This window comes from Palaemon carinicauda, chromosome 31 (genome assembly GCF_036898095.1).
Source record: "Palaemon carinicauda isolate YSFRI2023 chromosome 31, ASM3689809v2, whole genome shotgun sequence".
In the NCBI taxonomy this organism is placed as follows: domain Eukaryota; kingdom Metazoa; phylum Arthropoda; class Malacostraca; order Decapoda; family Palaemonidae; genus Palaemon; species Palaemon carinicauda.
Window position 1 is genome coordinate 26,078,906 of NC_090755.1, and position 21,931 is coordinate 26,100,836.

A 21,931-nucleotide genomic window follows, 5' to 3' on the forward strand; every position below is an offset into this window, starting at 1 on the left:
ATTTAAGATTTTTTTCAACAGATTTACTGATAATTCCTAATGTTATAAATTTGCTGTTTTCTATCACGGTAAAGATTATTATTATTCATATCAATTATGACGAACAGTTAACAGTCAGTTTATTTTTTACATGGTAAGAGTACCCTGGCCATGAAAAATTGTCAAAATTGAAATGATTTTGAAAATGCATAATGTATAAAGTACTTACCATAAGTTCAACTCCTATTGAATTGAAAATAATTATGTTGAAAATCAAGTAAAGGTAAATATAGTCCTTTGTCCTAGCTCCATGCTGTAAATAAAGTTATAAATACGGTATTATCACTAGAACAAATAAAAGTATGGTCACATGCTATATTCATACCATAAAAAATTACATTAACTTTACTACCATTATCAAAACTGAAAGAACTTTGCTTTATTTGTCAATGGCTGGCATAAATAGTAACAAAGCAAGTTCTCTAGAGAAAATTTTTTATTACTACAAAGTATACAGTTTTATTCGGTTACCTCCATTTTACGTTTTATTCTCATTTTGCATTTTTAAACATATTGTACTGCACTAAATTACCAATCTAGCTTTAGTGACAAAAAATTAGTTTCCTAGTACGGAAAACAAATTTACACATACCATTAAAAAAATACCACCAAACAGAAATGAGGTAATTGAGACAAGTATGCACCTAGTTTGGGTAATCCATAGAAACGATATATCAATCCACATTGAATTCTACACTGCCTAAATATGGCATATTTTCATGAATATCATTCACTATACGGTAACTAATACTTGTTGAATTTGTTTCTATTTTTGTTAGATATGGAATTGTATGCAATGCATGCACTTATTGTTGTTTTTACCATTCTTACTATATAGCATACATCTGAAGATTTTATAATTAGTTTTTCCACTATAACTGCTTTTAATTCATAGATGATTTTTTTCACTAGGCAAGATTCAGAAATAGCTTGCTGATAAACTACAGCAGTAGCTAACTGAAATCAAGAATCTGGCACATCAAAAAGAACTAAGTTGCGTCGGAGGAGCGATGAAAGTAAGAGATGTTGACCATAGAAACTACTTCAGATTAAATTCTGTCAAGAAAAGAAACAAAAGAAGCACTCTAAATATGAGTGCTGATATCCAATAGGAAAGTTTTGGTAACTGAAATGAGGAGTATTAAAAAGTAAGTTCTTTCTCGTAACATTTTACTATCAACAAAATCTATAAATGTGGCCTTATGTACATGGGTATTATACTACAGCAGCTGAAAATACAGTACAGTAAATATAAATATAACAGGATTTTGAAAGTAAGTACAATTTTTCAACCAATCACAATATGTAAATTTTTTCTGTACAATATATACATAAATTTGTGACAGCTTTCACATTCATTACAAATCTAGCTATTCATCAAGTCAATTATTGATATTATCTTAATACAGATATTAGGGAGACTATTAATATTCTAATAATGAAATCTTTTCTTGCAAAAGTGAAAATTTGATAAGCAACATTTACCATTCACATAAATCTTACATTTGAAAAGTAAGAGGCTATTAATTCAGAAGTGCCAACTTCACATGTTCTCATTATGTCATATAGTTAATGCTGTCTTTTTTAGCAAAGTAAAAACTACTACATATTACTTGTCTAGTACTCAACTGCACTAGCAACATCTGCTGATAGATCTTGAGGCAACATTTGCTTCTAATTCAATCTATTCTATAATCTATTTGCATAAGAATAATACACACACACTAATTATAGAATTATATGAAATATGATTATGTATCAGTGACCGTTTCAAAGCTTATGTTAATCAATTATAGAACGGTTTCTTCTTCTTCTTCTTTGTCTGCATCTTTTCCCACTTTTATGTGGGGTCGATGTTTCTGGCCAGCGTTCTCCATCTACCTATGTCCCACTTTCTTTCCTAATTATAGAATGGTTTATGATTCCATTAATTTAGTTAACTGTTGGTCACCATCTTATTCTTGAAAAGAGAAATCTGCAGACAACATGCATAGAGAATTATTAGACAATGATACAATGCTATGCATGTCAACCAGTTCATTAACTTAATGGTATCACAGACCGTTCTATCATCAATTAATATGAAAATTTATTAATTCACTGATATGTGATTATTTTCCATATCAGTCGGGACTGTGTGTATATTATACTTTGTAAATGGGTTACAGAGTAAATTAAAATAAAATCAAGTTGCTGCGGCAAGATCTATCAGCAAATGTTGATTGTGCAAGTGAGTATTGTCAAACTAATTTTAAATGGAAAAATTAATTTCTTAATTTACAACAGTAATTTCAAACTGTTGTTCATCAGTCCACAGAAGGGGTTATTCCAAGAGCTGGAAAATATTTACAGGCCAAGGTATTTTATATAAAAAAATTACATGGTATAAAAATAGCTTTTCAAATTCATCTGAAGCTGTATCATAAAAAAGGGATTTTGACGAAGGAAAAATCTATTTCTGGGCGAGAGACCTGTGCCGCCCAGTGAAATGCTCCTTAAGCACCATTTCAAAGGAATATAACTGCTAATATTACCAGAGAAAAAATGTAAAGGAATGCTAGGTTGAACTAGCTCGCTCACCTAATGGTGTCGGTATAGACTGGGGCGAAATACCAGAGGTCTCGTACCATTTAGATTTCTCCTCTTCGAAATCCCCCAATAGTGAGGTGCCGTTCAACCTCCCCTGCCTCGCAGACCAGTACTACTAACTCAACCCACGCTTGCCCATCACTCCTTACAGCACCCTTAAGTTTGGGGTCTGAACAGGGGGGGAGCAAATAGGGTGGGTTCACTGGGCGGCACAGGTCTCTCGCCCAGAAATAGATTTTTCCTTCGTCAAAATCCCTTTTCTGGGCTCAATCCCTGTGCCGCGCAGTGAAATAGTACCAGAGAAAACGAACCCAAACTTTATTAACTATACGGGAACGAATAAAAATCAACATAACAAACAGTGGTTTAATCAAAAGTTAACGTAGAAGACGGACGTCTTTAATAACATCAGCATGATAAGGAATAATATCCCAGGAAGGGAAGACAAAAGAACATTAACTTAAAACAAAACCAATTAAGGTCAAACACTGGAACAAATTACATACACTTGAACACTAAAGAAATACAGTTCGTATGGAAAAATAAATTGAACAATGATAATAAAATGGCAATGTTACGAACTAGGAACACCCATGGGTGTGATACAACAAACCGAACTCAGGTAGGAACTGTAAGTGAGGCAGGTAAGAGGAAGAAGGTGGAAGATATAGGATTCAGGGATTAGTTAGAAGGAATTTGTCCGGGGGATACCACGCTCCCTGCAGCTACGGTAGCGAGTTGAAGGGCCTCTAATTGTTTAAGATAGTGCCGCTTGAACACTGAGGGGGATTTCCATCCGGTATATTTAGAGATATCTGTAAAGTTCATATGATGGAAAAAATTTATTGAGGTCGCTACCGCCCGAATGTCGTGGACGTGAGGAAAAGACTCTGGATTGGCCTGTTTAATAAAATACAAGATCTGTTGTCTGATCCCTTTCAAAGTTATAGTCCCTCCCCGCTCCCTGATGAACAAGGGTCCCGAGGTCTTATAGGAAGTCCTTGATAGAAAGGACTTTAGAGTGGTAACCGGGCATAGGGAAGGATCCTGAAGGAGAGGGATGATTTTCCAGGAGGACCATCTATTCTGAGGGTCTTCATTTTTGGCCAAGAAGACCTTGTCTGGGGAGAGGAGGACCTCTCCTGACGGAAGGAACTCTATGTGGCCTGGATCCCTTGATAAGGCAGCTAATTCCGAAATCCTGGCGCCAGATGCCAAACTCACGAGAAAGAGAGTTTTCCTGAGTAGAGGGATATACTCACATGAATCGTTGACGGTTTCTGACGCTAGTTTAAGAACATCATTGAGAAACCAGGAAATCGGGCTAGGACGAGAAGATGGTCTCAGTCTGGCACAGGCTCTTGGGATCGAAGCTAGCAATGAATCTGTTAGATCTATATTAAAGCCGATTAGAAAAATCTTCTTCAAGGCAGACTTGATGGTAGTAATAGTGTTGGCTGCTAAGCCCGACTCAAACAAGGTTCTGAAAAAGGTTACCGTTAGGTTTAGTGTCATAAAGTCAGTACTAGAATCTTTCAAAAACTTAGCTAGTTTTTTGACCGCTGAGTCATATTGACGAAGAGTGGAGTCTCTCTTGTCAGATTCTAAAAATAAAGTATTCTGGGGGTCTATGTTAGCCCCTTTGTGTGCCGCAAACTTCATGAAGTCCATAAAGTTAGGGTGGTCTGAATGTTTGAGGAAGCGAACACAGTGCACGTTTGTACTATCTGGGTCAAAGTCGGGTTGGGAATCTGGTGAGGGTGGAGATTCAGCTCCAGTAAAAGAGGAAACCAATTGCTCTTGGGCCAATTGGGGGCCACCAGGGCTACTTGACCTTTGAAGGTTCGAAGTTTGTCCAGCACTTTCATCAGTAGGTTCACCGGTGGGAAAAGGTAAATCCTTTCCCAGGCGTTCCAGTCGAGAGACATGGCATCCGTGGCGTAAGCCCGAGGGTCCAGGTTGGGGGCCACATAACATTTCAGCTTGTGGTTGGATTCCGTCGCGAAGAGGTCTACCTGGAGATCCGGCACTTGGAAGAGGATCCATTGAAAGGATTTGCGATCTAGTGACCATTCTGACTCCAACGGTACCGTCCTGGAGAGTGCGTCTGCCACAACGTTCCGAACTCCAGCCAGATGAACGGCGGATAGGTGCCATTGGTTTGAGGCCGCCAGGGAGAAGATTGCCACCATCACGTGATTGATGGGACCTGACTTGGAGCCCCCTCTGTTTAGACAACGGACTATGACTTCGTTGTCGAGGACTATCCTCAGATGTTGTTTCTTGGCCGGGGAAAGACGTTTCAAGGTTAGTAAGACAGCCATGGCCTCCAGGACGTTTATGTGAAATTGCTGGAACATTGTAGACCAAAGGCCCTGAACTTTCCTGTGTTGGGAGTAGCCTCCCCAACCTGATAGGGAGGCATCCGTGTGGATGACTATCCTTGGAGGGGGGTACTGCAACGGAACCGATTTTGATAGGCTCTTGGTGGTTGTCCATGGGAGAAGCCTCTTCCGAAGTATGGGAGGAAGGCGTGTCTTCTTGTCCCGACGTTTGGTGTTCGCTCTGGAGCGCCAAACTCGGTTGATGTCTTTCAATTTCGCTTTCAGAAGGAGGTCTGTCACTGAAGCGAATTGTAGGGACCCTAGAATCCTCTCCTGGTTCCTTCTGGAAGTTACCTTTTCCCCGAGAAAGCGTTTGGTATTTTTCGCAATCTCTATCCTCTTGGACCTGGGGAGACATAGAGTGTGAGAACGTAGGTCCCACCGTAATCCCAGCCACTGAAATTTGGTCTTTGGTGTCAGACGAGACTTTCCGAAGTTTATCTGGAATCCCAGAAACTGAAGATATTGGATCACCTTGTTTGTTGCCTTGAGACAATCCTCGACGTTGTCTGACCAGATTAGCCAATCGTCCAGGTATGCGACGACTTGGATTCCGTGGGATCGGAGTTCCTGAATGACCGATTCCGCCAGTTTCGTGAAGATTCTGGGCGCGATGTTGAGCCCGAAAGGCATCACTTTGAACGTGTAAGCCTTGTCGTCCAGTCTGAATCCTAGGAATGGGCGGAAGTGTCTCGCTATTGGAACGTGATAGTAAGCATCGGTAAGATCGATGGAGGTGGTGACGGCCCCACGGGGAAGCAAGGTTCGCACCTGCGAGACGGTAAGCATGTGAAACCTGTCGCATTGAATGGACAAGTTTAGTCGAGACAGATCGAGGATGACCCTTCGGCTGTCGGAGTCTTTCTTCGGAACGCTGAATAAGCGACCTTGAAACTTCAGATATTTCGTTTCCTTGATCGCGTTCTTGCGAAGAAGATCTTGGGTAAACAAAAGTAGGTCCGGTGTCGAGGGTTGATGGAATCTGTTCGGTGGAGGAGGCCCTTCTATCCAACTCCACCCCAGGCCCTTGGAGATTATGCTGAAGGCCCAAGGACTGAATTTCCAGCGACTCCGGAACACATAAAGTCTCCCTCCTACCTGAAGACCGTCAGTAGTTGGAGGTTTTACCGCCTCGGCCACCACGTGACCCTTTTCCACGGGAGAAATATCTCCCTTTGCTTCTGTTCTGAAAAGAACCCCTCGAACCGGGGCCCCTGCCTCGTTGGTATCCTTGGGAGGAAAACCGGGACTCATAGACCGGGTTATAAACAGGAGAGGTAAACGAGTTCGAAGCCACTTGGTTTTCAGGGACGAGGACATACTTCACTTGGGGCTGAGACTTGGAGGTGGAGGGTTGGATGCCCTGAGAGACCGGGGCCGACTGGACTACTTGAATAGGTTGGCGGAATTGGGTAGAGCTATAAGGGCGTAGCCTTTTTCTGCCCCGGGAGTGAATGCTCGATTGTTCGAACTTCCGTTTGGGAGTGAGACCCCAACGGACTTTGAGGCTCTGGTTCACTCTGGCAGCTTCGCTCAATACCGAGTTGACCATGTCCTCCGGGAAAAGGTCCGGACCCCAAGCAGAGGCTTTAATGAGCTTATTTGGCTCATGGCGGATAGTGGCTTCAGATAAGACATGCTTACGGCAACGTCTTTTGGTCACCAAGAAGTCGTAGCAGTCTGCTAACAAAGATTGCAGGGTGGCTTTAGTCATAACTTTAAAAGAGTGTTCCTCGTCATAAGTAAGAGAAAACATCTCCGCCATAGTCGAGATGTTGAGGCTCCGGCTAAACCTAGACCGGGACTCGAACTCGAGTCGGATTAAGGTTTCAGGTAGTCTTGGGAGGCGTTCACTGAATTGCGTCGATGCACAGTCCGCGGATAGCTTACCAGAAGTGAATGTCGATTGAATGTTAAGCCAACATTCATTATCTGATGGGAACAGCAGAGATGTAGGATCTGTCTCCCGGAGTTGTGGCAAAGGCTTATCTTCGGTCACTGCCTGAAGGGCTAATTCAACCATTTTGGTGACGCAAGGAGTGGGGGTCTGTTCGTCCACAAGAAACATGGTGTAAGTACTCTTGTGGGGGGTCAGCATGGTGTTTGTACAACCCCACTCATTTAAGGTTCGAACCCAAACAGACTGAGCCTGTTCCTTCGGAAAGATAACGGTCTCTTTAGGGACCTTATCTAGTCGGACAAGAGCCTCTTCCGTAAGCCGGGCGAAGCCGGGGAAAGGAAATTGAAGACCGGGAGGGAAGAACTCAAAATCTTCAATGGGCCTGGTCCCAAAACCCTCGATGGTCAACATTCCGTCCGTGAAAGGACAGTGGAGCGCCATTTTCCACGGGTTGTTCTTCGTGAAGGGTGGAAGTTTTGAGGCGTCCGGGATGAGGAACTGCTGTTGTTGAGGCAGTCCACTTTCCAGGGTATCTAGTCTTCTGGTGACGGCAGAAAGTATAGAACTAATCTGCTCTGTAACGACCCTCGACAACATATTCGTGAGGGCCTCCGGGTCGAGGTTGGTTGTGGTAATTAAGGGGGATGACTGCACTCCCGGGTCCTGAGACATAGGGGCAGTGCTAGTCGAGTCACTAGGAGCTCCGGGGAGGGGAGCCTTCTTGGGCTTCGATGATCCAGGTAGTGTAGGATTCTGACGAGTCCTCACTAAAGGTCTTTTCTGAGATTTGACCTTGGCAGGAACCGAGAGCGATCTTGGGGAGGATTCGTGGTTCCCTTCAAAACCAAGAAAGGAAAAATTATTAGAAGTTGGAGAAAAAGAGGGGCTAAGAAGAGAGGTCTTAGCGCCAGACCCACCTGCCTCACTTACAACCTTACCTGTGTCAGGTTCGTCAAAAACCATGGGCTCTATGTCTAAGGTCAGAGCCGTAACATTGTCTTCAATGGGGTCCGGGTCGTCAGGGATGTCTGTATCCTGGACGAGATTGAGTTCTACGATTTCCGCAATGTCAGCAATTATAGGAGCCGCCACTTGCCTAGGCACTGCTGCCGAAGATTTTGCGTTCGGGTAGATAAGTCTACAATAATCTTCTGAGAGGACGTAGGGCTTCCTGGCCTTTACGTTACGGGCGAAGCCGCCTACCCACAATTTCAAAGTGGCTCTTGCTGAAGTTTTAACCGCCTGGGAACTCTGAAAGAACGGGGATAAGGTTAGCAAACCCGAGGACAAAATGATAAATGAACCCGAAGATTCATAACAGAAGTCAATGATTATCTATCATATTGATGTCGCCCAGTGAAGGGAAGTAAATACAAAAATGACTGAAAGAGGCTCACCGAATCTGAAGCGAGGGTGGAGATAAGGTCATAACAGATAAGGCAGTTGTCAGGGTGCCATACCACAATATCGTCCATCTGGATCCCACAGTCCGCGTGGGACCGACAGACAGCATGGCCGCAAGGCTGGTGAAGGACGGCCGCGCAGGCTGTCATCCGGCAACGGACCACCTGTAAAAGGAATAGTCCATGAGCATCTACTAGTTTCTCTATAAGGGGTCCCGGAGGGTCCGGGACCTGCCAGTTAATAAAATAAATGTATAGCCTTAGACTAAACATGCAGAGAACTGAGACTATTCCAATAGCAATCCGGCAGAGCCGGGTATGAAAAAGGATGCAAAAAAACTGAGATTAATATATAATCATAACTAGTTCCGGGGCCCCCGTGGCCGGGGAACAGGGTTGGTAAGTAAACTTAAAGTAAACTTAAAGTAACTTAAAGTAAACTTAAAGTACCCAAGATACATCCTTAAAGTACATAAATAGAAAACGCCAATTATGATCAAAAACTAATGTCTGTAATGAATAGGGCTCCCGGAGGGAGGATATTAATCAAAACCGTGTCAGTGTCAACCGATCATGTAGTTAAGAGCTCGGCGGCTCCGATGTCTGATGACGGGAGGGTACAACGGGAGAGCGCGGGGGGAGCCAGTGGAACCCCCCCTCCCTACCTTACCTGAGGTACCGGGACAAAGGTAATGATTCATGTAGAATATAAAATAATGATATGGGATATAATAAGTCCTATACGGACGATAATAGCATGAGGTACCGTAGGGGAGGACACTCCTAATATAAGTGCTCATTCTAACAACCGTAATTAAAAGCAAGGTTACACCAAGGTGCAGATATACCGACTAATCACGTGTGATAGTCCCCGGTGGTCCCGGCCTTCCCCCTCCCCGACCGATGGCGACGGGAGGGGGGAGACGAAACCGCCCGGTATGAATGAAAGAGACTAAGTCATACCCCGTTGGTATACTCAGTCCTCAATATGTCGGAACGTTGATGGAAGACCGAGGTACAAGCATACTTGACCCGTAAATCATAACCAACAACCATCGAGTGAGAGGAAGGGTGTACACTGAAGGGGGGGGGATGGAATAACCTCCCCAACTTGTTGGGGGGGGGGGTGTAATGGTACAGGGAAATCGCCAGTGCGCAGTGGTAGACAGGGCTACCAACTGGAGATCCCCTAATCATGACATGAAAATCCCAAAAATATGATCATAACGGAGTAAGCAATAAATATAATATCAATGCACAAATACATAAAAATAATTAATGAATTAAAAGCGAAATCACGTAAGTAAGGTTAGGCATGCAGAAAAAATATGGCGAGAGAGGGACTCGGGCGAGTGGTAGGGGAGGAAGCATGACGCCATCAGCAGATGGAAAGCAGGGGTACCAACCTAGTTACTGAAGCGGTAGATCGAACAGTAAAAACAACAAAATACGCGAGAGTCCCACTCGAACCAAACGTAAAACTAGGTGGAGCGTAATAAAACAAGAGGTTTTACTAATAATAAGTGAGATGGTCGAAATTAAAGCTCCTAGAACTAGCGAAACAATCTCAATGTTGACGCTATCCACCAACATGCACGAATGCAGGCATACCAACATAACCTACTCCTGATGAAACGCTAACACCGATATCATAGGATAACATAAAATAAATGCTATATGAAAGCATAAAGTCGGTGTACTAAATGAATATTGCTATATGATGAATATAAGGAAAAAACTCCTAAAGGATCGAACGAATATAAAAGACGGACGAACTAACGAGACAAAGGGCAGAGGCGAAAGAAAGAACGGGGACGCCGCTCATATATAAACACTTCTAAATAATAAAAACAAAGATGACACTGCCCAATCTCGTTAAAAACTCATGGATAAGGTACTTAACTTCGATGGGGTATCTTGGGAATCGGCCATCGAGAGAAAGTTGATGATAAATCCAATGAAACACACGAAATAAAAAACTTGGACTTATATCAAACAGGTGCTTGAAAGGAGTGTTGGGCAAGCGTGGGTTGAGTTAGTAGTACTGGTCTGCGAGGCAGGGGAGGTTGAACGGCACCTCACTATTGGGGGATTTCGAAGAGGAGAAATCTAAATGGTACGAGACCTCTGGTATTTCGCCCCAGTCTATACCGACACCATTAGGTGAGCGAGCTAGTTCAACCTAGCATTCCTTTACATTTTTTCTCTGGTAATATTAGCAGTTATATTCCTTTGAAATGGTGCTTAAGGAGCATTTCACTGCGCGGCACAGGGATTGAGCCCAGAAATAAAAATACATACAGTATTCAAAGATACATTTCTGGATAAAAAAGCTCAATAAATCTTAAGATTAACTAAGGAAAAGCAAGCATATAAATTACTGGATATAAAAATAATTATGTAAAGAAAAGGGCTGATAAAACTATTGTAAATAGTACAAAGGAGATCATTACACTTGAAAGAAGAAAGCTAACAAAAATTCAAATCATAATCAATGGAAAGACTAATTAAGATAAGACCTGAAAGATATGGAGAGATGAAGAATTTAGATAACAAATTCAGATGATGTTTCAGAGGACATAATCATTTTCAATTGTGCCAGAAATTTATTCTTTATTGCCATGATTAGATTTGGTGGCGTGATCAAATTACAATTTGTTGAAAGTATATTTCAGAGCAAGACATAATAGGTCGGATTACTGAGTATCTACAGTTTGTCCTAATTTTAACTTTGAGTATTACAAAGCTTTTAGCAAAATTCCCTTTACAGTAAAAAGTATTAAGTACATAGGCCCTTTCAAGTGAAGAATCCTTGAGCACATCGAAGATAAGAGAAGAGTAAGCAGAGTTTTATGTTTACACATATTTTTTTCCTATTTTTACAGACAATAGTGGTAAAATTGAAGAAAGCTATTCAAAATATTCACTGAACGTTTTGTAAAACTTAATTATATCAATGACAACCTTTCATAAGAATTACGTATATACAATATAAAGTTATCTATATGAGAATTAAGAAAAATATATATATATACACAATTTATATAAAGTATACATAAAATAATATATGGACGGATTACTATAACTACTATATATAGTACCTGTATTTTAAATGTACAAATCTATAAGTTTAAATGGCACTCGTGTTTAAACACTTTCAACTAGTTATTTGCTGTACCATGAATAGAAGAAAATATCATCATTATTAACTTGCTATAGATCTAACAAGTTTTTACAATACATTTTCCGACTCAAAATACCATTAGAGCATCTGTACTAGAAATTTTACAAGCAATCACTTGATAGATATCTAAAAATTATTCAAATAAAGTTATGTGCAGTTATGAAAATACTAACACCCTGAGTGTCATGGCCATAGCATATTAGCACTAAGAGGAAAACAATACATTATATTTCAGTGACAGGTTTTGGATACCCATATGGTTATGACTGGTTTGAGTATTCACAATTCTCAGGCTATCATTTAAATTTGCCCATGTAATTTTCCTGGAATGTGAGGTCAAGTTAAAGTTGCTTTTGAATTTTGAATTGTAAACTAAGTAATCATTTGCACCACAAAGAATAACTACATTTCAAAACTATTTTTAGATTATGGGACTGATCAGGGGAGAGAGAGAGAGAGAGAGAGAGAGAGAGAGAGAGAGAGAGAGAGAGAGAGAGAGAGAGAGAGAGAGAGAGAGCACTACTGTTTTCAAAAATACCAAAGGTAAGCTCCTTTATATGTATAAAGTAGGAGGAACAAATACATACATTTATTATTATCTTATCATTAGTGAACATTATTTTTTCCATCATTATGAGCATTAAATCAACTACAGAAAAGTATGAAAACATCAAGAGTTACCATTTCAAAACATAGTTGCCAAGGATTACTGTCGCAGCAATCCTGACACCGTATCCGTTCATATGATGCCATAGAAATAAAATATTTCCTGCCTCGCCTCACAAATTTCAGTTTAAAATCTATGTACAAATGTACAAATGGGACACAAAGTGAGAGCACTTCTATTGATAAGGTGATCATAGAAAATATTCCATATAACAATCACTTTGCTATAGTCTTTATTTTTACCTAGCAACTCTAGCCTATTTCTTCTACTATAAAATTATGTAAAATGTTTAACATTGCAAGCGACAGACTATTATAATTAATAGTTCCATTCAAATTTCCAGCAAGCAGGACTTCAATCTTTAATGGGAATAGAAATTTTACAAATATATGGGAAGGCACTAGAATGAACAGAGAGCTGAAGGGAGGCTGCAAAGAGTCCTTTCTAATTACCATAGTGTACGGTGTTTTGGAAGATAAAACAATATATGTTAGCAATACTTTCTGTGATAAATGGGATACACAAATAAATGGTTTCAGGTAATTGAGTATATTGGTTCTATATCTAAATAAGATATTACCTTAGAAAGGCAGCTACATACAGTTACACTATCTATCTTTCTAGGCAAGAGTTTACTGTTTGAGAACAAATTTAAGTGCATCATAAAATAGTAGTTTCTCTTTGTTGCATCTATAGTTCATTAAAGAAAGCTATATTGCTATTTCAAGACATAATACATGTACTTATAAACTTTCTCAAGTTATTATTGACTTTTTTCCATTCCCTAAACTTCACAGTAGTCAGTGTTACTTTCCCTCTTTTCAAATGGGAACTTTTGTCTATAAAATCCTGCTTTAGATGTTAATAAAATTTATAGGCTCTGTGATGATACCAAATACACATTATAGATATGTACTTGTTTCAGTAAAAAATTGTCCTAATATCAGTCACTTCTCACAAGCTGAAATGTATTTAGCAGTCCCAAAAAGTATTAAAATATACTGAGCAGAGAGCTAGCAAGTTCATCAGAAAAATCAAAGTTTAGTAATTGTAAAAGTCCTCATGAATCTGGTGTGACTGGATATGGGTTACAAAGACCAAAGAGCCAAACAAGGAAGCATACCAAGGTGCACAGAGTTGGATATTAGTAAAGCTGTCTCAGCCTTCTTATAAGCAATATAACACCATTGGCATAAAAACTGAAGTAGATACAAGGCATAAAGCTGAGGTAGTTAATATTAAGTACTCTAATTGAGGCTACAGAGACAGTTCCTGACTGCCACAGATCGCTGATAAAGAATCTGATTCAAAGAAAGAAGTCACATTGGAACAACAAGAAGTTAAAGAAGTCAGAAAACCAGGGGGGAAAGACCAAAGGGAAAAGATGACAAGTTAAAAGGCAAAATACTGTTGCCAGTACCGTATGATGCACAAACTCGTTAAAAGTCGAGATTCGCTATGAACATTCAATTTATGAAAGTGTAAATTGTTTCTTATGCATAAATTATAAAAGCTAATTTGGATGCCTTTTGAATAACTGGTTCAAGTAGTTATTCAAAAGGAAATGCCTGTACTATATCATTTAAATTTATATCCTGCTCATGTGAGTCACTCATAACAGGAGTGACTTACAAATACAAAAAAAAAACATTACTAGTAGAAAAGAGTGGAAACTAGATGAAGATATAAATATACAGAAAAAGGAAAAGTAAGCTGTTAATTACAAAAATTGAGAATAAAACAGATAGTTATTATTGTTCTCTCTCTCTCTCTCTCTCTCTCTCTCTCTCTCTCTCTCTCTCTCTCTCTCTCTCTCTCTCTCTCTCTCTCTCTCTCTCTCACATGATATATTCAATATATTCAGTTCAAAAGACTTTCTTTTTCACTTCAGCAGTTAGTAAAATACAAATAAAATTTAAACAAAAGAGTTCATGTAGTACTGTATATCACACACATCATGTTGAACTACAACCATTAACAATGGATGTCTTACATGAAAGAGTTCATTTGTTAACTGTCATGCTTATTCTAGGTTTTGCAGGGTCTCTTAAACATAGCCCTTCAGTATCTTGGGCAGTCTTTACTGCAATAGGCAACTCCAAAACTTTTGCAATAACTACAGAAGTTATCTTGTGAATATGATTTGACTGGTACATGACTAATTTGAGAAATTCCCTTCACTACACTTTCTGTTAATAAGGGATTATTAACAATAAATGGTATGCAAGAATTGTATGCAAAGGTAATAGCTATTACAGCTAATCCTATTTCCCATTTTGCCGTGACCCCTTATCATTAAAAGGCTTCAAGGAATTTCCCACAATACCTGAGCCCTTATCATATTGGTTCATTGGCTTCAAGCCATAGGCCTCCTGTCACATGCCTGACTCGGCTATTCCTTCGTCATCTGAAAGAGAAAGTTATATCAATGTAGTCTCATGTTGCTTGGCAAGTGATTGAAGCCAATCACTGAACTCTAAGTGAAACAGGTTGATAATTAAATGAAATAATTCAGGGTATCCTTTAAGCTAAAGAATACCAGAAAATATATGTTAAAACTAAAAATATGGTGGAGACAGTTATTGAAAAAAATTTAGTAAAATCATGCATTCATTACCCTATTCACATCCAGTATAGTATAAGCAAACTCAAATTTCAGTTTTAACTTTAATCTTTAATTGTTGCAACTGGAAATTTACTATAAATTTACATAATTTTTTTTTATGTTCAATCACAGCACAACTAGGCTTCTTATACTATATAGTATGCACTGATTATGTTAGTCTGAGCAAAATAAACACCAACATTAATGAGCGTGGCTTGGTTATATAACATACAAATACAAAACCAGTCTTCCTGTATGCATGGTGATAGAGTGGTAAGGTAGTTCTGTACTCAAAAAACCAAAAAGTCAATCTTAAATGTTAATTTTACACTGTGTAGTGAGATTATTGCTATAAAAATACTATACTGTACAATTGTAAAAAATCAAATCAAATCAACCTCATATCCAAAAATTTTTCTATGTACAGACTATTACTTATACTTTATTCAGCCATGTTAAGAAATCTTTACTAGTCTTAATAAAATGTTTGACTCTACTCCTCGTATGTATCAAATTGTCTTTATAAATGTTATGGGCTAAGGTGAGGAGCTTTCACTACTATTTGTGCTACTCTTTTATAACTAGTACTCACATTCTTAAGCATAATTAGTAGTGTACAAATTTTTTTTTTATCATAGTAACATCTACAACTTTAACAAAGTTTTACTTTCATCATGGTACAACATATCTTATTTATCACTACACTATTAACCATCATCGTCATTTCCTCCTACAGCTATTGACGCAAAGGGCCTCAGTTTGATTTCGCCAGTCATCTCTATCTTGAGCTTTAAATCAATACTTTTCCATTCATCATCTACTTCATGCTTCATAGTCCTCAGCCATGTAGGCCTGGGTCTTAAAGCTCTTCTAGTGCCTTGAGGAGCCCAATTGAAAGTTTGGTGAACTAATCCCTTTTGGGGAGTGGGACGGGCATGCCCAACATGATCTCGTCCACATATGGCACTCGAGTAATATTTCTCATAGTTTTTCTAATCCTCTCCTGTCATTTAACTCCCAATATTTTTCTGAGGGCTTTGTTCTCAAATCTACAAAATCTGTTGGATATTGTTTCATTGTCATACCATGACTCATGTCCATACAGTAACACCGATCTCATTAAACTGATATATAGCCTTATTTCTATATGTAATTTCAGGCGGTTTAATTTCCAAATTTTTCTTAACCTAGCCATTGTCTGATATTCCTTTCTCCTTCCAATGATATTTCCTCTTCCATTGCATATTCCAATTTTTGCATATTCTGTCTTTCTTCTATTTATCTTGAGCCCAACCTCATATAATATTTCATGCATTCTGGTAAGCAAGCTTTGTAAGTCCTGCGGTGTTCTTCTAACATGGACAGCGTCATCAACATACTCTAGGTGAGCCAATTTCTTGTTACCAATTCAGTCCAATTCTTCTCCACCATCTCCAACTGTTCAATGCTCATGAACAGACTTATCCTGCTTGTTTATCTCTCGGCTTTTCATCAATCTTTCTCTCTAGTCTCTTTAGAATGAGCATACTATATATTTTCATGATAACTGGCATAAGTGTAATGCCTCTTTAATTATCAGTCAGATGTCTTTTCTTTGCCCTTTTCACCAATACACCTAGCTCCCATTCATCAGATTTTGCCTCTTCAAACCATGCTTTTCCAACTAGGGTTGTAGCTTAGCAAATAATAATAATAATAATAATAATAATAATAATTCTGGGAGTTACTTCATTTTTGGCCAATGTAATCTCAGCAGTTATTCCATCGTATCCAGGGGTTTTCCATCTCTTGACTTTTTTAATGATAGCTTCGATTTCAAATACACTGAATTCATTCATGGACACATCAAGGTCTTCCTCAGCTTCAGGTATATCAATCAAATTATTCCCTTCATATCTCCTTTCATGACCTCACTAACTACACTATTAGTGTCCTACATGTTCCAAGGACAACAAGTTATTTTCCCATTAAATGGTAAAAGATGTTACTAGACACATTCATGCATGCTCGCTCTGATCCTTAGGTACATGAATTAAAAAAAAAATTCTTGATCCCTCATTGCTTTTACCAAGCCTATTCTCATTCTCATTTTTGACTTAGAAGATTGCTTTGCCAGCATTTAAAACCAATAACTTTCTTGTTTTTGCTCAAGCAACAATACTGTACTGTATTCATATTAGAGGCTGTTACTGCTTTAAGGCAACTTTCTTTATCCGAGACTAGGACCATGACTGTTGGTGCTCTAACTGTTGGTCGTCAATGACCTTGGATGTCAGGATGTCAGGTAACTGATAATCAATCCAACTGTTGGATAATGGAGACAGATTGTAAGGTCAACATTTGAGACAAGAATTGTACCATTCCAAGGAGAAAACTACTGATTGTGACTGAGCATATTCTGAGAAGAACAACAGTTAAAGTAAATTTCATCTTTGGCCCACACAGAAAGTATCAGAAGCCTAACAGCAAAAATCAGGCTCAAGAGTCCAGAAAAGCGAATGATTCTTTGTTGGACTCTGGTCATATTTATTACAAGTCACCAAGTAAGATAAGCACTCAATTGGGTGGTAAAGCAGTTATGCTCCACTGCTTCAAGGTTGGTCTTGAACCTTGAAAAAGAAGAGGGCATTCTTATATTTCTTTCCATTCATCTTTGTCCAACAACAATCAGGTGTTTCCTGACCTTTACAATGGGGATTCCAACTCTCCATAAGTTATCACTCAAATATGAAACCTTCCTTCACTAATGGTACCCATTGATGCTAGTTAGGAAATTACATTTCAGCTTGTCAATTAACAAACCTGGCTTTAAAAAAAAACTTTATTTCCATGTAGAATGAGGGTTGATTTCTTCAAAAATAGACAAAGTAGTCTAGGTTGGCAAAATTGTTGGCAGATGGTTGCAGCAAAGTAAGTATGCACTACTGTTATTTAGTTTATAAACTCCAAGTTCTTTATAGGTTTTTGACAATTGCAGAGCATGCAGTAGGTAGATAATTTTGTGGTAAACCTCAAATGCAAATGTTCTTGGTATTGTTCAACCTAGTGCAACATAGCTGCCTAAAAATATATAAAATGTTGTATCCTTGGACTGATTCTCTAATATTGTATTCACCCTTCCCCGACTTGTTTCTTTCCGGGAGTTACAGGAGAAGCTTCATATTTCCAGGTGTGTTAAGATGCTTTTGTTAGCTTTCTTTTGATCATATCATGAATGAACTTCTGGAGAAATAACTATAAATGAGGAAAAACCACAAATAATTGCTGCGCCATAAATGGCACTCCTAGACTTTTTTCCTCATATAACAACAAAAATAATAGTATTCATAGTTATAAATACAGGAAAGCATGGCCAGCTACATAACACCAAGACTAAAATCAATTATTCCACAAGGACTTGAAAAACAGAAATCTAATAATGTAATTGAATTACTATTAGGGGTTGAAGTGCTGTGTGGTCCCCAAGGACTTTCCTGTGAAAGGCTAGAACAGGGAACCCAATACGACATGATTACCAAAGAAATATTGTCTCCCCTGCTCTAGAGCCAATGTATCAACATGCAAAGCACAGACTCAGTGTGTATAGGGGAGACCTCGCGAGTTTAGACTCAATTGAACTTGCCACAGCACCTCAGCAGCTGAAAGTTGCCTGCTGTAAGTGACGTCATGCAAGGCATCCCAGAAAAGAATCATCTTCCCAGTCATCACTGGCTTACCTACGTCACAACAAACCCTCAACCTCCATTCATGATTAGTCATCAAAAGAATACACAAGCATATCTTTGTGTGATCAAATCACTTCAAGAAAATTATCAAGTTAAGTGCCCATACCTGTATTCAGGTTTTTTCCTTCTTTCATGGTTTAATTATCAAATAAAAGCATACTTTAATTGTGTTGGTATTCAAGTAATTGTATTTTGTTTTTTGCCCTCCAAACTTTATTATTGTTTTCTAATGCTAAAAGGAGGGATGTTGATTGCCGATGCCATTTTGGGTAACTTCATTCCGTTATCAGAGTTCCAATTGTTACATTCAGTTATAAAATACAAAGGAAGGTTAACTTTTGGCATCTACACCTTGGCTAGGCTAGCATAACCTAATTTGAGGCAGTCTAGCTGGGTTAAGGGTGAATATTTTAACTTATATTGTACAGCAATCAGTTTCTGGCTTAACGTGAGCTGAATCCTGACCGAGTGTTCATTTGCCTATTAAGTTATATCCTTGGTACAATTAGCATTGAGGTGGAATTAGTCTATTAAGCTGCAACACAATGGTTCTTTAAAACCTACTTTTAGACTATTCACACATACATGATTGTGTTGGAATAATTGATATTTTAGGAGGGAGATGTTCCCCTCCTCCTACAATTGGGTATATGACCATGAGATGCAAGGGCTGACTGGTCAGTCAGCTGTTCTTACAGGGAATTTTCTTTCCATATTAGTCTGGTATGGGTATTGGAGGGGGAGAAGAGAGGTAAAATAGAATTATATACTTTGTAAATCTCTTTCTATCTTAAGGTTAGGTACACTAACTTCAGTAGTTGCTCTCATAACCATTGGTTTGGTAAACCATAAGGTTATATGATATTGGGTCTAAGACAAACCCTCGCCTGTCTTACTGAAGTAAATATTTTAGGTAAGTGGGTATTTGAATTGTGAGCCTATCTTTCTTAATTTGGTGGTCATGGGAGACTTCCTAACCCCTTCCAAGAATGTTTATAATAAGGATTTTTATTTAAAACATTTCTATTACAGATGAGTGTCATTAAACCAAGATGCATCCGCGTTGGAAATGATAACTTGGCTAACCCGAAATGAGGCAATGTGTGTTGTCAGTTGCATTGTGATTGTTCTGCTGATTGGGGCAAGGCTTGGGCCCTGAAAAATGCTTCATTTGTTTGGAGTGGATCCATTTTGCTCAGAATTCAGCCACCGTCACTGAACCTTAGATGTCAGAATGCCAGAAAACTCTCAATCAGTCACTCAGAATTCAGAGCCTGAGGCATAACCCCCAAGAACCAAGGCTGCTTTTCTCCATTTAGAGATTTCATTAGTCTTGATAAAGCAATTTTGGTAGTTAAGGGGTTTGGAAATAGGCATAGTCGATCAGGCCCCTATCCATGCTGTTGACTTTGGAATCGTGGATGACCTAGACTCCCCGGAGGAGGAGGCCTTACTACTGGGATCCTCAGAGAAGTCCTTGGGTTGCTTAAGGAAGTATCCCTCTGAAGACATCGCAATGACCACTTCACTAGCTAAGTGGAATCCAGATCAAGGTTTCATTAAGCAGGTTACCAATCTACCTGGATTTGTTACGTTTGTGTCTCCTCATAGCTAGAATAGTAGACATTAGTCTGCTCCCTCTATGGTCAGCCCACTTAAGATAGGACCCGCCCAGGTACTGTCGCCCTGTCTTCTGCTTCCTTCCCGTTCCAGTTTGGGGATTCGGCTGTGACTAAGCCATCGGGTTGCCAGCTCCAAGGAAAGCCCGTATGGGAGCTCTTCCTTCCATTTCTTTAGATTCAACCGTTGCTTGGCCTTCAGTTTACAGCCTTCAATGGAAACTCCAGGGTGGACTTTTCTGTTCCTGAAGACTCAGCTGTGGCTGGTCCTTTGAGGTATCACTTAAAAGGGAGGCTCTGATGGGGTGTCTTCCTTCCATTTATAGGGATTCTGCTGTAGATGAGCATTCAGGTTATTAACTCCAAGAATGGGACAAGGGGGAGCCTTTCCTTCCATTCCAAGTCATGAAGACTTAGTAGGGGGGGGGGTTTGCAGCCATTCCAAGCAAGCTAAGTGATTCTCATTATTATTATTACTTGCTAAGCTACATCCCTAGCTGGAAAAGCCAGATGCTATAAGCCCAGGGGCCCCAAAATGGAAAATAGCCCAGTTAGGAAAGGAAAAAAGGAAAAATAAAATATCTTAAGAACAGTATCAACATTAAAATAAATATTTCCTGTATAAACTATAAAAATTTCAACAAAACAAGAGGAAGAGGAATTAGATTGAATAGTGTGCCCGAGTGTACCCTCAAGCAAGAGAACTTTAACCCAAGACAGTGGAAGACCATGGTACAGAGGTTATGGCCCTACCCAAGACTAAAGAACAATGGTTTGATTTTGGAGTGTCCTTCTTGAAGAGCTGCTTACCATGGCTAAAGAGTCTCTTCTACCTTTACCAAGAGGAAAGAAGCCACTGAACAATTATAGTGCAGTATTTAACCCCTTGGGTGAAGAAAAATTGTTTGGTAATCCCAGTGTTGTCAGGTGTATGAGGACAGAGGATAATCTGTAAAGAATAGGCCAGACTATCCGGTGTATGTGTAGGCAAGGGGAAATTGAACCGTAACCAGAGAGAAGGATCCAATGTAGTACTATCTGGCCAGTCAAAGGACCCCATAACTCTCTAGTGGTAGTATCTCAATGGGTGGCTGGCGCCCGGGCCAACCTACTTCAGTATAAAGTGATTCGGGAACTTGAGCATTCAATAGATGTGAAAGCTTATAAGCACTGGCTGAGTGGCTGGTAAAGCTAACAGTGGGATCAAAAGTGAAAGTGCTTAGTGGCTAAGAGGAAACATATACTGAAAGAAATAGGCCTTGAAGCCTCAATGGGTTTACAACAACCCTTCTTTATCAAGAAACGCTTCTCAAAATGCCTGGATAACCTAATATCAAACAATCAAACATGAACAACGATACAAAGTGGTGATACAAAATCTAGTAATTTCAATGTCTTCAGTAACTAACAAGGTGTTACCATGCAAGAACAGAAGCAAAAGTGAGGTAGACTAGTGAACAAATACAGTACTAATTAAGACAATACCTGGCATGATGTAGGTACTCTAGTATAAATCTAGAATAAACTCATTTCTATACTTTCTGTCAACAACCTTACCCTATTAAATGCAGGGCATATGATTATAGTGGAAGACACTGAAATAATGTGCATATACAATATATGATTTATGATGTTATATTTTTGTTGTTTATATTAATATGTACATGTGCAGGCATAAATGTGTATAAAAAGCATACATAACATGCTAAATTTTAAAGTGATTATATGCTCTTATTTTACATCTTGCATGCCCATCCCATATTAATAATAATGTAATTTTCAAAAGAAACATGTTCCCTGAATAACTTCTAAAAAT

At 39.2% G+C, this 21,931-nt stretch overlaps 1 protein-coding gene and 1 long non-coding RNA gene across 2 annotated transcripts in view; one reads left to right on the forward strand and one right to left on the reverse strand.

The window, feature by feature from the left end:
• Nucleotides 1–21,931, forward strand: part of LOC137624363 (uncharacterized) — a 71,554-nt gene that overhangs the window by 28,566 nt on the left and 21,057 nt on the right. The window contains exon 3 of the long non-coding RNA XR_011040724.1: nucleotides 952–1,187. This is a non-coding gene — a long non-coding RNA (uncharacterized lncRNA). The remainder of the gene's footprint in view (nucleotides 1–951; nucleotides 1,188–21,931) is intronic.
• LOC137624362 (tyrosine-protein phosphatase 10D-like) overlaps nucleotides 13,980–21,931 on the reverse strand; it is a 303,867-nt gene continuing 295,915 nt past the window's right edge. The window contains exon 29 of the mRNA XM_068355068.1: nucleotides 13,980–14,573. Within this exon, the coding sequence (XP_068211169.1) occupies nucleotides 14,542–14,573 (32 nt within the window). The 3' untranslated portion in view covers nucleotides 13,980–14,541. The remainder of the gene's footprint in view (nucleotides 14,574–21,931) is intronic.